This window comes from Chiloscyllium punctatum, chromosome 1 (assembly GCF_047496795.1).
Source record: "Chiloscyllium punctatum isolate Juve2018m chromosome 1, sChiPun1.3, whole genome shotgun sequence".
NCBI classification, from domain to species: Eukaryota; Metazoa; Chordata; class Chondrichthyes; order Orectolobiformes; family Hemiscylliidae; genus Chiloscyllium; species Chiloscyllium punctatum.
Window position 1 is genome coordinate 69,002,380 of NC_092739.1, and position 21,399 is coordinate 69,023,778.

A 21,399-nucleotide genomic window follows, 5' to 3' on the forward strand; every position below is an offset into this window, starting at 1 on the left:
ATCGAATTTTTTCTTCTCTCTTGTTGAAAATATGATTGCGAGAGAGGAATTCACCCAAAGTTGGAAGCCAAATGGCTGGGGCAGAGACCGTTGAGGAGGTGTCAGTTCCTATCAGTTCCTAGTTCACAAGCAGGGGGCAATCTTCCCTCAGATACTGGCCTGTTCTGTTGCCATAGTGAAAGGGAAGCGCACACAGGCACTACCTTTCCATACTGCCTGAAGAAACAACAGACATCAGGGGTGGCTACAGTCTCAGCATTCCGCGGATTAGCGCAATTTTTACACCATGCTTTTTTAAAATCACGATAGTAAGAACGATTCCCACTTAAATACCAAATGTGCGATAGTTGAAATGAGATTTGACATGTTCTGAATTGATAGCGCAGTCTTTCAACTATCCACTTTCCGGCCAGAGAATTGTGTCAGAAAGTGTAACCTAGCTTTTCATATTTGTCACAGGATGGACATTGATTCCCAGTTTGTGTTTTCACAACATGTATCACCGATGGATACATTGGGTGTTTGTAAATATTTGAACGAAATAATCCGTAGAATCTCAATACGTGGAATGGATTTACAGCAGAGGGAAGGGGACAGGGAAGGCTATTCCGTGCAACTAAAACGTATTTTATTTGTTGCATTAAATCGCCAGAGGGTGTTAGAGTTTTTTTTTCCATAGTGCAGCTCGCAAATAATAAGATTTAATGATGGATGCAGTGAGATTTCTGACACAAAGCTAAGAGATCACGGGAGAGTGACTGGAAAGAGAAAGGGGAGAGCTTAATTTCAGCAGACCCAGCTCGTCTTCAGAGCTGAGGTGGGAGAAAGCCAGGGGTCATTCCTTGTGCTAACACATGTGGAGAAGACCCAATGGTCTCTATTCCAACAGGAAAAAGGGTGGCCTCTCCGGTGAAACAAACCACATAAGCCCATTGAAAATGAACACGATTCAAAGTTTAACTTAGTAAATGCAATGTAGATAGAACTCATTTCTTGTTTGCCGGGGTTTTGGGGGCACCTCTCTCTCACACCGACCAAAGCAAGCAATGAAAAAGGCACCAATTCACTGTTTGAGGAATGGCTGCGTCCCTTTGCAATCTCCTGGAGCAATCCTCTCAGCGGTTTCCCTGACATCCATGAGCGAGATCAATGTGCCGGGCTGGATGCACTGAGAGAACGGCCACTCTAGCTGTCGGTGGCCCTGGATTTGTATTGGCTGCATCGGCCCTGTTTATTTTTAGCTCTGCCTCAGTGCACGGCTCACTACATCTGATCTGCACAAGTGACGGGGGGGGGGGGGGGGGGGGGAAGCAAGACAAGAACAGAGACTATCAGCCCTCCCTCTTTAAAACACACAGAGTCAGTGTCGGTGTGAGAGAGCAGCGTGTGTCAGGAGGATCTGACCGAGTCCCTGAACACTGCGGACATGGCCAGCCCCGGCTCCAGAGAAACCGAATGGGGAGAGAGCCAACAGCAAGACTCCGGACCCGGGCCAGCTTTCACCGAAGCTCAACACTGGATCGAAGTAAGTGGACGGAGCTGCATTTTTTTTTAAAAAAAAGGTTGACTGGTCGATGCTCTGTGTCTGTTTATAAAGATTACACTTTTGTGCCTGAAATGAAAATGTTTTATCAGGACAGCGACAAAAACAGAGTCAGAGTGGTGGTATGTGTTTTTTTTAATGTGTGTGTGGCAACTTTTAATAGAAGCTGCAATTTCAAGCGCAGTTTTATTTTGGAAAGAATCTGCCGGGCACCTTGTGTGAGGAGAAGGGGCGGACACATTGACTGTAATGGAGCCCTCTCCTAATGTTGCTCAGACAGAGAGTCAGTACCTGCCCGCCCCTTCAATGACAACTGGCAAAGAGAGAGAGTGTATGTGTGTGAGAGAGGGGAGAGAGCTCGGATCCATGCGGCATTTTGGTGATATTTTGACTGTTCTCCACTTTCAACAGCCTCCAAATAGCCAGTTGCAGGGCCAGGTACCAGAGTGAGCGCCCCAGTGAGGACTCGGTCAACTGGGAGGAGGAAGGGCTTTCCCCCATGGCCTGATGCAGCAGGAGGATTGCTTTAATTTCAAAAATACACTTTGCCCATTAAATAATGTGCATATATACATCGTCACAAATGCAATTCGGTTCTGTACGGTAGGATGCTGCAGAACACGCTGTGGCAGGAGCACCGAGGGTGCTGTATGGGAGGCTCCGGGCCAATTCTGGCGGTTTCGCCGCGAATTGAGGCGTTGTAAAGTCAGGGTGAGCAGGAGGAGGCTGGTGACTGACCAGGCCAGTCTCACTGAGGCATTGAAGCCGTGTTCGCTATTGAGCAGCCTGCCCAAGTTTCCATGACCCTCCCCTCTGTCATGTGGACACTAACACAGCACTGGCATACAGGGAGCCTTCAGAGTTCCAAAGGCAGATTGCATTGGAAACCCTCTTCCCACAGACGCTGCTAGCCCTGCTGAGTTTCTCCAGCACTTTCTTTTTTAACTTCAGTAGCTAGGGTTTGGCGCACTGATATCACATTAAACCGAGCGTCTTATGTCCTTAACAAAAGTCAGTGCTGGAGCAGGGACACGATTTGTTTAAAGCACATATTCAAATACTGTCACGTACTGACAGGAATATAGTCTCTGGAGGATTTGGAAGAAGCTGGAACAATCACTAAAATAAGTTGGAGCTGCTGCCAACCCTCCCTTGGTGGCTCAGCCTAATTGTAGTCTTGCCTCTTCAAGATGCACTTCAGTATGGAACAATATTCACAATCTAGGGGCAGAGGCTGAGAATTAAGGCCAGTCCATTTAGGAGAGATGTTAGGAAGCACTTCTACACACAAGGGGTGGTAGAGGTTTGGAACTCTCCTCCATTAATGGGTGGATGCTAAATCAGTTGTTACTTTGAAATCTGAGACAGGTAGTTGTTTTGGTTAAACATGGGTCTTAAGGAAATGAGCCAAAGGCAGACACATAGAGTTAGGCCACAGATCAGCACAGGTTTAGGGTGAGGGGAGAAAGATATAAAAGAGACCTACGGGGCAACTTTTTCACACAGAGTGTGGTACAATTGCAACATTTAAGAGGCATTTGGATGGGTATATGAATAGGAAGGGTTTGGAGGGATATAGGCTGGGTGCTAGCAGGTGGAACTAGATTAGATTGGGATATCTCATCAGCATGGACGGGTTGGACCGAAGGGTCTGTTTCCATGCTGTACATCTCTATGACCTCACTGAATCATCATGATCCCAGTCAGCTTCACTTTGTCAGGAAGGAGGGATCACATTCAGAGTACAACACAATATTTAGTTTGGGGAATTTGGAGGCAGTGTGGGATTAGAACTGGTAAATATTTCTTTTCTTTCTCAATTTAAAAAAGTTTAAAATTCAGTAGCTGAATGAAATGGTTAAGACGAGAACTTCCTCAGCTGACTGAGGGACAGTTATCACTCAGTCACTTGAATAGGGCCTTAATAAGTTCTGATTATGACTGAAGCTTAACTGGTGTGAGGCACCTCAGCTCAGCACTATTTAAGAAAGGGCCTACTCTTTTTCTTTCCCTGTGGCTGCACTTCCGCCCTCTGCCACCTTTGGACATCAGTGTGGAGGGGTGTGAGCAGATTGGAGGACATCCTGAATGAATCTGTTCCTGGGCCTGGTCAGGCTGGCTAGAAACAGGTCCAGACAGTGGGCTGTGGAGGGGTCATCTCTACTGACTGCCTACCCCTCATCTGTGGTTACATTAATGCCCAGGTGTCATTGGAGAGGGAGCACACAGTGTCCACTATTGCTCTTGAAACATTTAGAGAGAGGTCGGCACTGCCAGGGATACAGGCAATTGCACCACCTTTTTGTGGATTTTCAGAAGGTCTTTGACAAGGTACTGCACAGGAAGCTGCTCAATAAGATAAGATAAACAAGAATTCCAAAGTTATGGGTAAGGTAATGACATGAATAAAGGTGAGCAGAAGGCAGAGAACAGGGATAAAGATATCTATTTCAGGAAAGCAGCCATGAATATTGGCATTCCATAGGGGTCAGTGTTGGGATCACAACTATTCACATTGTACATTTAAAGATCTAGATGAAGGAACTGAGGGCTTTGTTGCTAAATTTGCAGATGACGCAAAGATAAGTGGAGGGACAGGTGATGTTGAGGCAGTGGGGAAGCTGCAGAAGGATGTGGACAGGCTAGGAGAGTGGGCACAGAAATGACAGGTACCATGCAATGTGAGGTTATGCACTTCGATAGGAAGAATAGAGGCATAGACTATTTTCTGAAAAAGAAAGGCTTTGGATATCTGAAGCGCAAAGGGACTTGGGACTCCTAGTTCATAATTGTATTAAGGTTAACATGCAGATTCAGTTTGTGGTTAGGAAGGTAAATGCAGTGTTAGCATTCATTTCAAGAGGGCTAGAATACAAGACTAGAGATGTACTGCTGAGGCTGTATAAAGCTCTGGTCAGCCCACATTTGGAATATTGTATGCAGTTTTGGGCTCTGTATCAAAGGAAGGTTATGCTAGCCTTGGGGGATGTCCAGAGGAAGTTTACAAGAATGATCCCGGGGATGACGGGCTTGTCATGTGAGGAGTATACTCAATGGAATTTAGGATGAGGGGGTGATCTGATTGAAACATGGAGAGCAGTGAGAGGCCTGGATAGAGTGCACATATTGAAGATGTTTTCACTAGTAGGAGAGACAAGGACCTGAGGGCGGAGCATCAGAGTGAAGCGACAACCTTTTAGAACTGAGATGAGGAAGATTTCTTCAGCCAGAGGAAGTTAATCTGTGGAAATCATCACTGCAGAAAGCTGTGGAGGCCAAGTCATTGAGTGTATTTAAGACAGAGATAGGTTCTTGATTAGTAAGGGCATGAAGTGTTATGGGGAGAAGGCAGGAGAATGGGTTTGAGAAACATGTCAGCCATGTTTGAATTGCTGAGCAGATTTGATAGGCAGAATGGCCTAATTCTCCTCCTATATTTTATGGTTTTATGGAATGGTGGAACAGGCTCCTGGCTCTGAAAAGCCTACTCCTGTTCCTATGTTTCTATTAAAGTTGGTGAAGGGCCTGACAGGCCTGTTGTACCTGGCAAGCAGCCTGGTGCCCATTGTGATTGTAAAGCTCAAGGATCAAATTATGTATGTGGGCCTCTCCATCTGGTTGAAAATTGTGGCGACAGAAAAGCACAGCAGGTCAGGCAGCATCCAAAGAGCAGGAGAGTTGACATTTCGGGCATAAGCCCTCTTTCTGGTACCCACTGGAATTATCCTAATAAAGTTAGAGGCTGGTACCCTGGAACAACTCTCCAACATTTTTAGCTTCTTTACCTCAGTAAAAGTCTCTCACATCCTTCCCTTTTATTCAGCCTGACTGCCCTTATCACCTTTGTCAATCTTCTTCCTGCACTTCCCCGAAGTTGGGACCAAGTTCCTGACATCCCTCTCCCTATTGAATGTAAGGTGTGGCCTGAAAAGCTTCATAGAATCTCTCCTGGTGCCTCTCCCTTTGAACACAGTTTATTGAAATAGTCAACAGAAAAGGACATCCTATTCTCAATGGTGCTGATGTTTGTTGAGAGTTCCTTTGTTGAAGTGACACCCATCCATTGATTTTGATTGTCCTAGTGTCTGACTTTAATTCTCCAAATATTTGCATTTGTCCATGTTAACTTGTGAAAATACATTTTGACTTACAAACAGCACAAACTCATTTTGTCCCAAAGTTATGATTCAGAAACATGGCAACTGCATTTTTACATATCCCATTCCTTAATCTGATATAGTAATAGAGATCTTTGCTGGAATTAAACTCTGAAATTGGCTTCTCTTTGGGGTGATCGATCCAGACATTAAAATGGGAAATCATTGTATAGCTCACTACCAAAATTTCTCATAACGTTTACCAAACAGTGGAAAAAAGTTGCCAGAAACATTGTTTCAATTAGTTACAAGTGAGCAAATAAGTGTCACCTGAAAAGTTGTTCAATATCAACAATTTAGATAGAGTCAAGGTTCTGACCAAAATAATACAGCCTTGGTTCTGGTAATCAAAAGAAAGAAGGTTAATCTACTGGCTTCCAACAAGTCATCATTTTGTTGATTGGTTTTAATGATGCTGACAAATTGAAGTCAGAAATAGAGTATGTGCGAATTTGCGAATTTTCTATTGGTCTTATAATCCAGATTTCTTTACAAAAGAAACAATAAACTCTCTCACCAATTCATCTTATTAAGGCAGTGAATTTGACTGAGATTATAGGCCAGAAGGGAGATAAAATCTGTTTCTGATCTATGCTGAGTTAACTAATCCCTGGACAGCTACAAATGCAGAAATATTTGCAGAACTGTTCATGAACTAGAGTATTGACCCCTGCTGTAATGGAACAACCGTGCTGGAAAGGCACATGAGCATGGTTAACATGAGAGGATCAAAATGAAGCTAATCTGAAATGATAAAATAGGATTCACTGACTGAACTCATAAAATGAATATTGCCCTTTGGTTAAGGTATTTGAGGGTAAACAGAATTTCTGGACTGTTTCTCAGCAAGGGATCAATGTCATCCCTGGAGGGGGAGGATGGCTCAGTGGTTAGCACTGCTGCCTCATAGTGCCAGGGACCAGGGTTTGATTTTGCCCTCAGGTGATGGTTGGTATGGGGTTTGCACATTCTCCCCTTGCCAGCATGGTTTTCCTCCAGGTGTTCCACTTTCCTCCCATAGTCCAAAGATGTGTAGGTTCAATGGATTGGCCATGTTAAATTGCCCATAGTATCCAGGGATGTGTAGGTTAGGTGGATTGGCCATGGGAAATGCAAGGTTACAAGGATAAGGTATGTTTGGGTGGGATGTTGTTCAGTGGGTTTGTGCAGACTTGATGGGCTGAATGACCTGCTTCCACAGTCTATGATTCTATGAGAAGAATAGTGTAAAAGAAAGACAAGACGGAGTATGTCAGAACATGTATGGGATTACATTTCGGACAACATTCCATGCATGTGCTGTAGGAAGGAAGCCTTATGCACTGTCAGCTTCTATTGGAAGATCATAGGTGTAGTCACATTGCTAGAGAGTGAGATTCTACGCTGTTGGCATGCACTCAGAGAGCAACCAAATTTTTTAAAAAATGTATTTGGTGTTGAATCTCCAAATATCTGCAGTTTTAAAATGACACCATCATAGAAATGGATCATCCATGAGATTAAATGTTTCATGGAAATTAGTCCTTCATAATAGTTATATATTAATGCAAGTAAGGGAATGCCTGTTTCTGGACTAGCGAACATCATACATGTCAATCTTACTACAATGGTAACTCTATTAATTCTGTGGCAGAACGTTATGGGATCAAGCCAAACTCTAATGACTTGTTCCTGTTTGTTGTAAAGGTGAGGGAGTGCAAAAAATTGGGAGAAGCTGCCTTTTTTTTTAAACCAGGCCCATCTTCCCTCATAGGTGATTATAAGATTCTAGGCTTTATTCTAAATAGAAAAGAGAAGGGATATGGGACTAATTGAATATTTCTACCAAACATCAGGCACAGTGAATCAAAGTGGTCCCCTGTGCTGTATGAATCTGTGATTTTCCTGAGTTGATGAATGTTGGTTGTGAGTGAAGGAAGTGACTCGTACTAAATTTTTCTATTGGAGCAAGATCTAAGCTTTTCACCTGGCAACTTGCCAAAGCACCTCTTCCTCCCGTTTTGTGAGATAATACCACCGGGAATGCCAGTTTCCTGAAAGAAAGACAGACTTGCTTTAATGTAGCACATTTCAAAAGTGCTGAATGTCCAACAGTAATTTGACTGAGTTTATCTATATCAACAGTAGGGGGTGCCGTTCTTGAATATGGGCAGCTGCTGTGTCAGAGCCTGTGCATCATGGACATCAAAGTTTGAGGTGATTGATTGTATCAAACTTGAATCATTATAGGGAGCTCCTAATGCAGGCATATTGCAGCTGACTTCAGAAACAGTAATTGGCACACATTTGGAAACATAAGAGTTTCATTAATTTTGAAAAGTGAGAGCCCCACACCATCTCCTCAACACCAATCGCTATTCTCTCTGTTTCCCTCACTGTATCCCTACTCCCTTCTCAGTTGCTGCACTCCCCTCGCAGTTCTCCTGACATCTTACCATTCTCTGCTACTCTGCCCACTGGCTCAGGTCTGGAATGGAGGGATACTGGAGAGGTGAAGATGATGGTGAGGGAAGTGTCAGAGTAAATGGGGAGTTCAAAAACAAGGGGATTAGAGAGGGCACCTGGGAAAACGGTGAGGGGCATGAGGAATGCTGCATCATGGGATCATTTCCTTTAATTGAAAGGACAGGTGGAGCATCAGTTTAAAAATGGGACTTCTGACAATGTGATACAATGGAATGTCAGCCAGAGTGGAACCCAAACCCCAGTCAGCTGACTGAAAGGTCAGAATGCTATCAATTGAGCCGTGGATGGTGTTGTTGTGCATCACACCGAATAAGACTTGCACATGCTCAGCTGCAAGCAGCCCTTATTGAACTAATTTTATTTACATTGCCCCAAAGTGAGGGCTGCAGAGGGTCTACACATAGTACCGACACATGCCTGCATTCCTTATTCATTTACTGGTTTGCAAAAAGCAACCTGTGGGTAGCTGAAAGGACTTTCTCTGCTTTGCACTAATGTGGATGGATAGGGGTAAGAACTGAATTAAACGACCAGATGCCTTATTCCACATTTTTGCTGTGCCTGGTTGTGGTTTATTCCCTGTAGTTTAATTCTTCTTAAGCAGTTGCTGGATCTGCTTAACTGAGTGGTGTGGGGCCCACTCGATAAATGACTTGAGACATGGTTTACAATAAACTGCATCAAAACATCTGGACAACATACACCACGGGGGCAATAACAGCATTTTCATTGCACTAAACTGACAACTTCTCAAATTAGCAATATTTTGATTTATTCAGGGAGGATGATAAGCAAAGGATGCCTACATATCAGCAATAGATGACAGGCAGTGATGGACGTTTACAGGATTTTCGGAATATAAGAGTAACATCTGTATCATTCAAAGACACATGTTGTTTAGCACTAGACAGATTCATTTAATTTCTCTTGCCAATTCCAATAAATTAGTTTCAAATGCATGTTTATAGGAGTGAAGCTGCTGTTGTTTTTCAACAAACAAGGCCTAGTTTTTATAGGGCCGGTGAGAGGGTCAGAATAACATTCATAATGTGGGCAGGTTTGCAACTTTCGCTACTGGATAAAATATGAAACCATTTAAAAGCAGCTTGTTGACAATGGTGGGTGATATTAACGGAGAAAGAAAGTGCTTCTCTTGTTTCTAGAAATTTGTATCTCTTTGGAGATTTAACACCAAATATAATCACAAAGTATTTTAATGAGTCATTAATAATGAACTGAAAAATTTCATTTAATGGAAGCATGTGCTCATACAGGTAGATGAATCAAAGGTCCAAGACGTTCTCATGGAACAATAATGCTTGGACAGGTTGACTTTTTTTTTGACTCCTTTGTGGGATGTGGGCAACTCTAGGTGGGCCAGCATTTATTGCCCAACCCTAGTTGCCCTTGAGAAGCTGGTGGTGAGCTGCCTTCTTGAACTGCTGCAGTCCACCTGCTGTGGGTTGACCCACAATGCCCTGAGGGAAGGAATTCCAAGATTTTGATCCACTAGCAGTGAAGGAACAGTGATATATTTGCAAGTCAGGAAGGTGAGTGGTTTGGAGGAGAACCTGCAGGTTGTGTTGTTCTCATGGATCTGCTGCCCTTGTCCCTCTAGATGGAAGGAAGCATACTAGATGGAAGGTGCATAACGGTCTAGTATGACAACTGCTGTGCCAGGACCATGAGAAACTGCAGAAAGTTGTGTGCAGAGCCCAGACCATCATAGAAGCCAACTTCCCATCTATGAACTCTATTTACACAGCTCGTTGCTGCAGAAAGGCTGCCAACATCATCAAAGACCCCCCCCCCCCCCCCCCCCCCCCCCACCCCGGTAATGCTCTCGTACAACCTCTTCTGTCAGGCAGAAGATACAGAAGCTTGAACACACGCACCAACAGGTTCAAGAACAGCTTCTTCCCTGCCATTTTTAGACTGCTGAATGGACTCTCTAACTTCAAATAATGCTGATCTTTTTAATGAGGATCTTGTGTAGCACATGTCCTGTCTACAGAATGTTGAAAGTTTGCTCTGAATCTGTCCAAAGGGATGGCAGTCACATACGCCAGTCTCTTATGGGGTAAGTGGTGGGTGTCCAATGGAATTCAATAAGATAGCTTTTGGGCTGTGGGAAAATAATTCTTAATTTCATGCCCCACAAGAAGTGCTGGAGAGGCTTTTCCCATCGAGTAGTGTCTACTACCTTTTGTTCCTGGGAAATGTAAATGGCCAATGAGAAAAGATAGCTGACAGCCGAATTGAGAAATGTAAATGAAGAGCCCACCTCATGAGTTGATTGGGGGGAGTCTTGTCGTCAGTTACCCAATCTTTTGTCCCACCTCCATTAAAACAGGAAGTGAGTGAATTTAATTCAGGGCTAGTTTGGATTTGAAGTTCGAAAAATGTCACTTGTCCCAAACGCACCCATTTCAAATTATACCCACAGTCTCTAAGTCACACTGAGAAGACTTTGAATCAAAATATTAACAATGAGCTTTCAAGTTGGCTATGGAAGAAATGGATTCCTTCTGAGTTTACGTCAGAGGGATGTCTGTCAGAATAGTTAACAGCACTGTATTTAGCAGATCATAGAAACTGACTGCCCACAGTATGACCTACAGATAACACAGTAAAGCATTCTCCTCGTTTTCCAAACTGTGGACATGTAAATTTTGTCTTCCCCAATTTGAATGGAAGGTCATTTTGTGTCCAGTAATTTGCAGTTAAAATTCAGAAAGACAGAAATTTCAGCCCATTGTACTTAAAATCTCAACTTCAGCATTTTTATTGCCTTATCAAATCTCACCCTGGCCTTTGTGAAATTGATCATTTAGCATGACTTTGTCTTTCAAGTCCTCATGCACTGGAAACTGTGCAGTCATTGATCAGATTAGTATCTGTTTTTGTATGTTGAACGATAATTTCGGGATGTCGGGTGTTAGTGATATCTCTGAGTGGTAAACAGGGAATCCTCTGCATGCACCAGGCAAGACTGTTAGTCAGAACATTAATTTCATTGCTTCATTCCAGTCTAGATCTGAATTGTACACTCTATCTTTGATAAATGCGTAGATCTGGATGAAATGCCTTTAACTTCTCATTAATATTAATTATTTTCATAATATTGTGCTTTTATTAATGAATAATTGCCAGCTACGTACAGTTGAAGTTTGACACGTTTAGAAATATTTAAGTGGTGAGCAATTTTAGCAAAGATGCACCTAAATTTCCTGAGTCTCGAATCACGTGTATTCTGTATCTAATATCTTATCCTGAATGATTATGAAAAAAAGATTTTCTGCTACTTTGTGTCAAGAAACTGTTATATTCCAAGAGATTGAAAGGATAAATATACAATAACATCTTGTGGATTGATAGCAGCTGACTCTGTAATGAGGTATCTTCTAAATACTTCCACATATCATATGATATTACTGTGTATATGGTATATATACATTTTGTATAATTTTATGTTGAGCATGATTTGTAAATTAATCCAGAGCAGTAATATAGCCTATCAAACAGCCATGTGCTGGACATTTTCTGTTGTTGGATGTCATAGAAGACCATGGCATCTTGCATATTCTACAGTATACAATTCACTGTGATTAGGATTAACTGTTAGATCTGGACTACACAAGTACATTTTCAAATTTGGTTCCTAAGAGGCTTAGTCTGTTTGTGGGAAATGCTTATCAAGCTGCTGACACAAAAACAACATTTTGGTTCATAGGCCCAACAGTTAGATGAAAGTTTATAATTTTTGGAATATTTATTCTATTGTCTCATTTATTTATTTCTGATTGTTCAGTCGACTGTGAAAACAGTTTTGTATTTGTTGCATAACTAATAGCTCCAGAAATGAATTTCAGTATGATTATTAAATCTAAGTCCATCAAAGATTTAAAAAAAGTCAACTTGAGCACTGCAGTGTTTCTCCACATAACACATAATTCATTGGGTGGTCCACTTCTGTAATTGCTTTAAGTTTTAAAGGGCAATTGCAATTTTGCTTAAATTATACAAATGTTATTTTATTTGAAGTGCAGGATGTGGTTCAACTGGTGACATTGTTGTGTTGTCACGTTACCAGCTGTGTTTTTGCTAACAAAATGTCATTAAAAATTTATTAAAAGATCCCATGAGAAAACATTGTCAAAGTACTTCAGGATGGCAGCAGATGCTGCAAGAGTAACGTGAGCTACTCCAACCAACAAAGTGGCTCTGAAACTTTTCATAGAAAGTTGTTCTCAATGGCAAGAATGGTCAAAATCACTACAGCAGTCTTCAGGAAATGCATAAAGTGAAAAAGATTCAAGGTTACAATTAGGGCTGTGCATTCAAACATTAAGTTGCCAATTAATTGAAGGAAGTTTTAGAAAGCAAGTGACACTGGTTCCAAATTTCTCTTTTAATGAGAACAGGTAGACTGATGCATTTCTCTTTAATGAGTTATGTGCTATGAATATTTGGGTCATGCAGCTTTGGACTATGAAATTTTAAAATAATGAAAGTCTCTTTACTATGGATTTAGCTATAATTACATTCTTATCTGTCTTTAGGAGAAACTTCAGCTCCAAAGAAATCCTTATGCTTGAACCAGCAATAACAATAACTCACAAAGGATCTCGATGGCAATTGACCATGCTAAATTGCCCATAGTGTTAGGTGAAGGGGTGAATGCAGAGGGGAATGGGTCTGGGTGGGTTGCTCTTCGGAGGGTCGGTGTGGACTTGTTGGGCCGAATGCTCTGTTTCCACACTGTAAGTAATCTAGAGTCATATCTAATCTAATTACATTTATGTAGTGTCTTTAATGGAGTTAAACTTCATGGAAGTATTGTCAAACAAAATTGACACTAAGTCACAAAACACCAAATGGCATGAACGCTTTTATTTGCATGCTTTAATGCCACATTGTAGGCAGTGATTTGTTCAGTTTTGCAGTAAATTTGTTCATGTTTGGAGAATTTGGCAGTTGGATCCTATGAATCAACTTGTTGAAAACAGGAGATTTAGCAGAAATTTACAATGGAAAGTCAACTTACAAGTCTATTCATATTGTAATAGAGTGGTTTTGTGAGCATTTACAGATAGTTTGGTCTAGATTTTCTGGTGGTGACAACAGTGAGACTAACAGCACTCACAGCTATAGTGATAATTATTTGCCTTGGCTGGATCATTCCACTCCGCTGGATCAAATTCTGCCACCTGATGGTTGACTCATCATGCCCACTCAGATCTCTACTATTTACTAAGTCATCCTTATGGATCTGACACCATTTTTTTTCTTTTTGTTCTTGATTCCTTTTAGGTCATATCTCTTTTATGCTCCCATTCCTGTCACTTATTTGTCTCAAATGAAGATCAGGATGTACTCTGAGATAATGTCAGAAGCTGATTGTCTTTCATTTCTCCCCTCTTGGATACCATGGCCCCTAATCTCAACTCCAGTTCATCAGGCCGGCATGGTGCCTCAGTGGTTAGCACTGCTGCCTCACTATGCTAGGGACCTGGGTTTGATTCCAGTCTCTGGTGACTGTCTGTCTGAGTGGAATTTGTATGTTCTGCCCATGTCTGTGCGGGTTTCCTCTGGGTGCTCTGGTTTCATAGAGTTACAGAATCCCTACAGTGTGGAAACAGGGCATTCAGCCCTCCCACAATCCAAAGATGTGCAGATTAGGTGAATTGGCCATGTTAAATTGCCCATAATGTTCAGGTTAGGTGCATTAGTCAGGGATAAATGTAGAATAGTAGGGTAGGGGAATGGGTCTGGGTGAGTTACTCTTCAGAGGGACAATGTGGACTTGTTGGGCCTAATGGCCTGTTTCCATACTGCAGGGAGTTTATGGAAATTTTGTCTCCTTTTTTTTTACAATTTCTCTTCAGGGTTGTATCATTTTGGGATGAAGCAATGGCTTCTCTCTGTAGATCTAGATAGGAATATAGGAACTGGAATAGGCTATCCAAGCCCTTGGGGCCTGTTCTATAATTTAATTAAAACTTTGTTCTTCTGTAGTGTAATTCCACCTTTACCCCATATTCACTAATCCCTTAAAACCTCTAGTCCATCCAGTCACTGATTCCTTTTGAATTACAACCACAGCTTCCTCATCCTTCCATCCTTCCCTCTGAGTGACCCTCCTGAGGCCCTACGTGTCCTGGACACGTTTTCCATTTCTATAGCACATCACTAATCACCACACCCTCACTACACTTCACTCCACAAGGCCAAGCCCGACATAAACGAGGCCCATCTCATCCGTGGCTTGAATGCATAAACAGAATAGCATTGACAAATGCTAATCTTATGGATGGCAACACTTTGCCCCTTACTGAAGTCTCCCTACAAGGTTATGCTTAGTTTGGAGATTTTGCCTGCTTGAAACATCATGGGTTGTTCAACCTCTAATACCTCTTAAATAACCTTGAAATTCCCTTCCAATCTCTAACCCTAAGTTTCTCAATGATGTATCCATACTGTTTTTCTAACTCAACCCCATGTGAACTCCCATTGTCCTTTCTCCTATGAGAGGAAGACTATACTGTCTTCCTGTCCTCCCATTACCTTTCCCTTCATATAAACCCTGTTGTATACAGTTGCTGGCACTTTCTTAAACATATCACCTCACACAGTCTTTCTACACTCGTGGTCATGATCATAAACAGCACAGTCTCTGGAGGAGGATGTGAACTCCCAGCCTTCAGACTCAGCAGTGAGAATACTACCACTGAGTCATAACTGAAAACTGTGCAGCACAGACGCACATTAGCAGCAGTGAGTACCATTTACAAGATGAATTGCAAACTATTTACCAAGGCTGAATAGACAGTACCTTCCAAACCCATGGCTACTACCATCTAGAAGAGCAAAGGCAGCAGATACAAGGAAACACCACTACTTGCAAGTTCCCTCCATGCCACTCCCCATCCTGGCTTGGAAAGATATTGCTATTTCTTCACTGCACTGTGTCAAAATCATGGAATGAAGTTCTACCAACACCAAATGGATTTCAGTGTTGTAGTGATCGGAATGAGCTCCAGCTGGATCTCATAGACCATGAGATCCTTTATTAGGGTTAACAACCCACTGAGGGTTGATCAGGGAGTCCTGGATAACTGGTAGAAGCAGGACTGTTATGTGTAAACCCTGGTCTCATTGGAGAAGAGGCAATGGTGCCCACCTATACTCTCAAAGCCTTGAGGGAGAGGTGGGCTCTATGGGCAGTGGAGTGCTTTATTTCCCCTTCCAATTCTGTTTTGATTTAGTCCCTACCCTCCCGCTTCACACTTTATTCACATGAGCATGGTATGTTACTGATTCCCCGGCCACATGCATGTTTCTTCTAGTGGTGGAAGTATTGAATAAAATTATTTTCACAATGATGTCTTCACTGAGTCCCTGCACTTACACACACAGCATAGGGAAAAAAAAATGGAAAAAAACATAAACAGCAGTGTCAGAGAGACTCCTCACTTTAGGGACTGGCTCTGAGCAGGCTGGTCAGTGCCCCTGTGCTGAGCACATGTTAATGAAGAGTGACTTGGTGACGGGATACCGGCTTCTGTGTGGTTATTTCAACTGGTTCAAGAAGGTAGCTCACCACTAACCTCTCAAAGGCAATCATGGTTGGTACAGCCAGCGATGCCTGTAATCCCTGAATGAATTTTTAAAAACCCTAAATATGCTTGTAAAAATGAACTAATAGCAGACGTCCTGACAAGTGTCATGACTAGCAGGAATTTTATCCAGTGAGTTCATCTTGAATGGGACATTTTAATGTATCACCGTTTAAGTGACATTTGATTGGAAACAAAAATCAGATTGTTTCTTTAATTGGCGGCCAATCTGCAGGGAAATATTTAGGTGTGTCTGGCAGTTGCAAATCTCTCCAAATGTATCCAGATAATGTGACTATTATGATACTCATTGATGTGCTACTCCTTGCCTCATATTTAAATAATTTTTCACCAGATTGTCATAATTTACAGCACAAGAGGAGTTTGAAAACATCAGAAGTAGAGTCTTTGCTAAAATAATTGCCACTTCCAAAAGAAACTTATGGAATCCCAAATGCTTTTAAATCGGGAAAAGGTTTGGTCCTACACCTTCCTCTCTTTCTAATTCTTTCAGCGCACAATAAGTATTAGATCGCGCAAGAATCGAAACTGAGTACTATCCGTATCTTGAAGTGGAGTTAGAGGTTTGAGGTGTGGTCATTTTTTGGGCTTTCGGGAAAGCAAGTGCTTTTGGAATAATGTGGGAAAGTAGAGTTGAGAATTCTTATCTCTTATGCTCTTTTAGTAAAAAACACGCACCCTGGTTGAAGGTAAGAAGTCAGTTGTTACTTGGGTCTATAGTGTTACTGATATAATGAGAATTCAGACAAATACAAATTAAAATCACACCTAATGCTGACCATGTGGTAGTAGTCCAGCAATTGGACAAATAAAGAGTAGCCACATGCCTGATTGACTAACTATGGTAAATCTTAATTCACTGGATTTAATTGCTTTCTAATTTATATTCCCACATAAATAAACATTGGCATTGTTGTACAGAAATCAGGGCGAGTCTTTCAGTGAACATTTTTTGCCGTAACACAAATGGAGAGTTTCTTGAAGAGAACACACTCATATTTAAAATTTTTGTGTTGAGGAAGTACAAGAAAGGGATTTCACTCTTAGATATCTAAATATTTACATTCCTTGTAGACATCATTACAATGACTTGTGAAGATGATATCTTGGCTCCACATTGTTGCATGCAGTATGTCAGAATAAGGACAGGTCTAGCAGTTCAAACATTAACCCGCTAAGATGCTGCGAACCATCAATGGCAGCTGAATTATGCACCATCACAACTTGTGACCAGCTAACCCTGCATTTCAAACACTTCTCAAACCTCTTCCAACTAGGAGACAAACTTATTTTCTATGGGGAACATAAAAAAGCATTTGAGCAGCAACAAATAAATTTTAGAATGCTTGATGGTGTGATATATGGATTTATGTGTATGCTAATCAGCTTAAGTGGCAGCCTATAGAAAGAGCTGAGGGATCCCACATGCAGTAGATCATCAGTATTTAAACCTCCTCCTTGAATTGACAGTGGTAGTTAACAACTGAAAGCATCTCAGTCATGTTACAGTCTGGATGAGAGTGCGATGAAAAAGTGTTTGAGAACATGAAAGTTGAAAGGGTTCAGAAAAGATTTACAAGAATGTTGCCAGGGTTGGAGGACTTGAACTATAGGGAGAGGCTGAACAGGTGGGGCTGTTTTCCCTGGAGCTTCAGAGGCTGAGGGGTGACCTTATAGAGGTTTACAAAATTATGAGGGGCATGGATAGGATAAATAGGCAAAGTCTTTTCCCTGGGGTCAGGGAGTCCAGAACTGGAGGGCATAGGTTTAGGGTGAGAGGGGAAAGATATAAAAGGGTTTGGAGGAATATGGGCTGGGTACTGACAGGTGGGACTAGATTGGGTTGGGATATCTGGTCGGCATGGATGGGTTGGACTGAAGGGTCTGTTTCCATACTGTATATCTCTATGACTCTATGACTCTAACATCTTCAGTCATAAGTGCTGTCAGAATGATTTTATTTGGCTTCTTAACAAGGTTCCCCAGAAGCATAGATTACCAGGTCTATCCAACTTAGATCACTCTATGTGACATTAAGGAACACCCAAGCACACTCAACACAGTGAAGTCTTTTAATATAAAAAACAGACATCACTGGTGAAACTCGATAGGTCTGGCAGCATCATGTGGGAAGAAAGCAGAGTTAGCGTTTCAAGTCTGGCGACTCTTTATCAGGTGTCTTTAAATAGACATAACAACCTGACTGTAATGCTGAAAACCTACACAGTGAAAAGTGGCCACTCTCCCATCTATGGGTTTGGATCTCAAAATTGGCTGACATCTTCAGTCAAGGAAAGAATATACAGGGTAATTGGAAGAGGAAAAGAAAGACTTATGTTTGTACAACACTCAGTAGGACATCCAAAAGTATTTTGCAGCCAATAAAAGACATTTTGAAGTGGTCGCTGTTGAGATGCAGGAAATACAGCAGATAATTTGCACATAACAAGCCTTGACAATCAGGAATTTGATAAATAACATTTTTTTTTCAGTGACATTGGTTGAGGAATTCAGGCTGGTTGAGCTCACCAGAGTAATTCCTCTGTTCTTTCTCAGACTAGTATTATTTTGAGACAGCAAATAGGACTTCAACATAACTTCTCATCCAAAAGATGTAAAAAAGACAAGTTTTGGGAGTTGGAAAGAGATAAAGCTACAGAAGAATTGATAAAATCATGTCAAATGTCACAGTCTTTTCCCTTGTGCTTTTATGCGCTTTGGTCATTGCTTGGTACCAAAGAAAAAGCACTTAAACACATTTTATAGTTGTCATGGTATTATTCCATAATTCCTTACCCTTTCAATTAGCTCTCAATGTCAGTGCCAGTTGTGTAGCTTGAAAGGGGAGAAGTGCAGGGAAAGTGATGTTTTAATATGGGTTGTGACCATGCTGAGAAAGATTGAAATGATGAGCATAAAAATAACTGCAGTTGCTGCACACTCTGAAGGTATTATTAGGCTGTGGATCACTCCACACAGTACTCTATCAGTGTATGTTGTGACTATTCTTGACAGAAGGGGCAAGGAGGAATGGAACAATATTTTGCCTGCTCTAAAGAATGTGTTTGAATGTGAGTGAGGAGTAACAACCAACATGGATAACAGCAGGACTCGCAATACATGAGAGAAATGATCACAATCCAAATCCTGACTTGGTGTTGCCTGGACACCATCCATCCAGCCACTCTCTCCCCATTCCTAGACCAACAGCATAGGGACAGTTTTAGCTTTGTTACTGTGCAATGAGTTTTATTTGAGTAATTGTTGACAGTTGTCCATGTGAGAGTATTGGAGAATGGGGAGGGGGGCGTAAAGAAGTGGGTGAGATTTTAACTCTTCAACATACCTCTCGTTGTGAAGTATGCAGCTTTTGTAGCTCTGTATCATTTGCTTTGTCTCGTGTATGTTTGTCCAGAGCATCAGGATGGTGAAATGTTCCAGTGCTAGCCTCCAACACTATCAAAGCACGCAGAGCATTTCTAAAATGGGAACTAACAGCTGTCCTCAGGGATTTCTGGCATTCGGAGAGCTGAAGAGATTGGCATATTACAGCTGGACATATCACAGCAGCCACCAGACAGCACGGGATTAAAAATAAAACGCTTGCAGGATTGTCTGGCAGCATTATATTTCTTGATAAAGGTGGCATGATTTTTATTAGGAAAGCACAGATATGGAAAGCTCTTGCTGCCATTGGAAGAGATGTGCTTTCGCTGTATTGCTGTTCTTCGTAGTGAGACATTCAAGATTTTATTAACTTTGGCAGGGCAAGGAGCAATATTTTCACAGAATAAGACATCCAGCAAACAGACTTGTGGAATCAAAGACATTTACAGCACAGAAGGAGGCAATTTAGCCCATTGTGACTGTGCTGGTCAACAAAGATCTAACTGCACTAATCTCAAATTTCAACGTTTGGCCAAAGCCCTGGAGGCTATGGCAATACAAAGGAATACCAAAATACTGCTTAAAGGTCATGAGAGTTTCTGAATTAACTACCCTTTCAGGCAGTGAGTCCCAGACTGTACACTCTCGGAATGAAAATAAATTCTTCTCAACTCTTCTCTTAATCTCTATCTTGTACTAGAGTAATAGAGATGTAGAACATGAAAATACACCCTTCGGTCCAGCTTGTCCATGCTGACCATAGAGTCATAGAGATGTACTGCATGGAAACAGACCCTTCGGTCCAACTCATTAATGCTGACCAGATATCCCAACAAAATTTACTCCCATTTGCCAGTACTTGACCCATTTTCCTCCAAACCCTTCCTATTCATATACCCATCCCAATGCCTTTTAAATGTTGTAATTGTATCAGCCTCCACCACTTCCTCTGGCAGCTCATTCCATGCATGCACCATCCACTGCTATTACCTTAAAACAATGCTCCCATCAACCACTTTATTAACCACTTTCCTCATGGAAAAAGTGCCTTCCTATTAAACCTGTCTGTGCCCCTCATAATCGTATACACCTTTATCAATTTCCCTCTTTTACTACTCCAGGGAAAGCAATTCCAGCCTATCCAATCATCCTTAGAGCTCAGATTCTCCAGTCCAGACAGCATGCAAGTATATGGGCGGCATGGCGACACAGTGGTTAGCACTGCTGCCTCACAGTGCCAGAGACTCGGGTTCAATTCCCGACTCAGGCGACTGACTGTGTGGAGTTTGCACGTCCTCCCCGTGTCTGCGTGGGTTTCCTCCGGGTGCTCCGGTTTCCTCCCACAGTCCAAAGATGTGCAGGTCAGGTGAGTTGGCCATGCTAAATTGCCCGTAGTGTTAGGTAAGGTGTAAATGTAGGGGTATGGGTGAGTTGTGGGTCGGTCTGGACTTGTTGGGCCGAAGGGCCTGTTTCCACACTGTAATATAATCTAATCTAATGTCTCCTCTGCATTTTCTAATATGGTGACTAGAATTGGACACAGTACTCCCAATTGTGTCTGAATCAGCATTTTATATAGCATTATGTCCCTGCTCTTATATTGTATGCCTTGGTTAATAAAGGTAAGTATCTCATATAGTTTCCTACCAATCGTATCCACTTGCTCGACTCCCTTCAGGCATCTGTGCATGTGCACACCAAGGTCCCCTTGATCAACAGGACTTTCCAGGGTCTGAGCATTCACAGTGTAATTCCTTGCTGTGTTAACCTCTCACCTTTCTGGGTTAAATTTCATATGTCACTGCCCTGTTCACATGATCATTGATAGCTTCCTGCAGTTTACAGCTATTTTACCACCCTACAACGTTAAATCTTTCCTGTGAACTTCTTGAGCATACTCCCTAAATTTAATTCTAAATCACTAATGCACACTACAAATAGCAAGGGCCCTAGCACCAATCCCTGTGGAACTCCATTGGAAGCAAGCTTCCAGTCAAAGAAACATCCCTTGGCCATTGCACTCTGCTTCCTGCCTCTCAGCTGATTTTGGATCCAATGTGTCACTTTGCCTTGGATCCCAAGGGCTCTTAGCTTCTAGACCAGTCTGCCATAAGACACCGTATCAAAAGGCTTGCTGAAATCTAAACTGACCACGTCAAATGCAATATCCTCACCACCACTGAAATAAAACAAAGAACTATGGATG

The 21,399-nt window shown here is 42.0% G+C and overlaps 1 protein-coding gene across 15 annotated transcripts in view; it reads left to right on the forward strand.

Moving 5' to 3' along the window:
- Positions 1 to 1,332: 1,332 nt before the first annotated feature.
- The window catches only part of LOC140476045 (LIM and calponin homology domains-containing protein 1-like), a 363,907-nt gene continuing 343,840 nt past the window's right edge, over positions 1,333 to 21,399 (forward strand). For 8 of the 15 annotated variants that reach the window (XM_072567993.1, XM_072568040.1, XM_072568003.1 and 5 more), the window contains exon 1: positions 1,335 to 1,525. In XM_072567993.1, coding sequence (XP_072424094.1) covers positions 1,427 to 1,525 — 99 coding nt within the window. In that variant the 5' untranslated portion in view covers positions 1,335 to 1,426. Of the gene's footprint in view, positions 1,526 to 21,399 lie in introns of all 15 variants that reach the window. The other 7 variants (XM_072568097.1, XM_072568088.1, XM_072568116.1 and 4 more) reach the window with 5 other exon arrangements.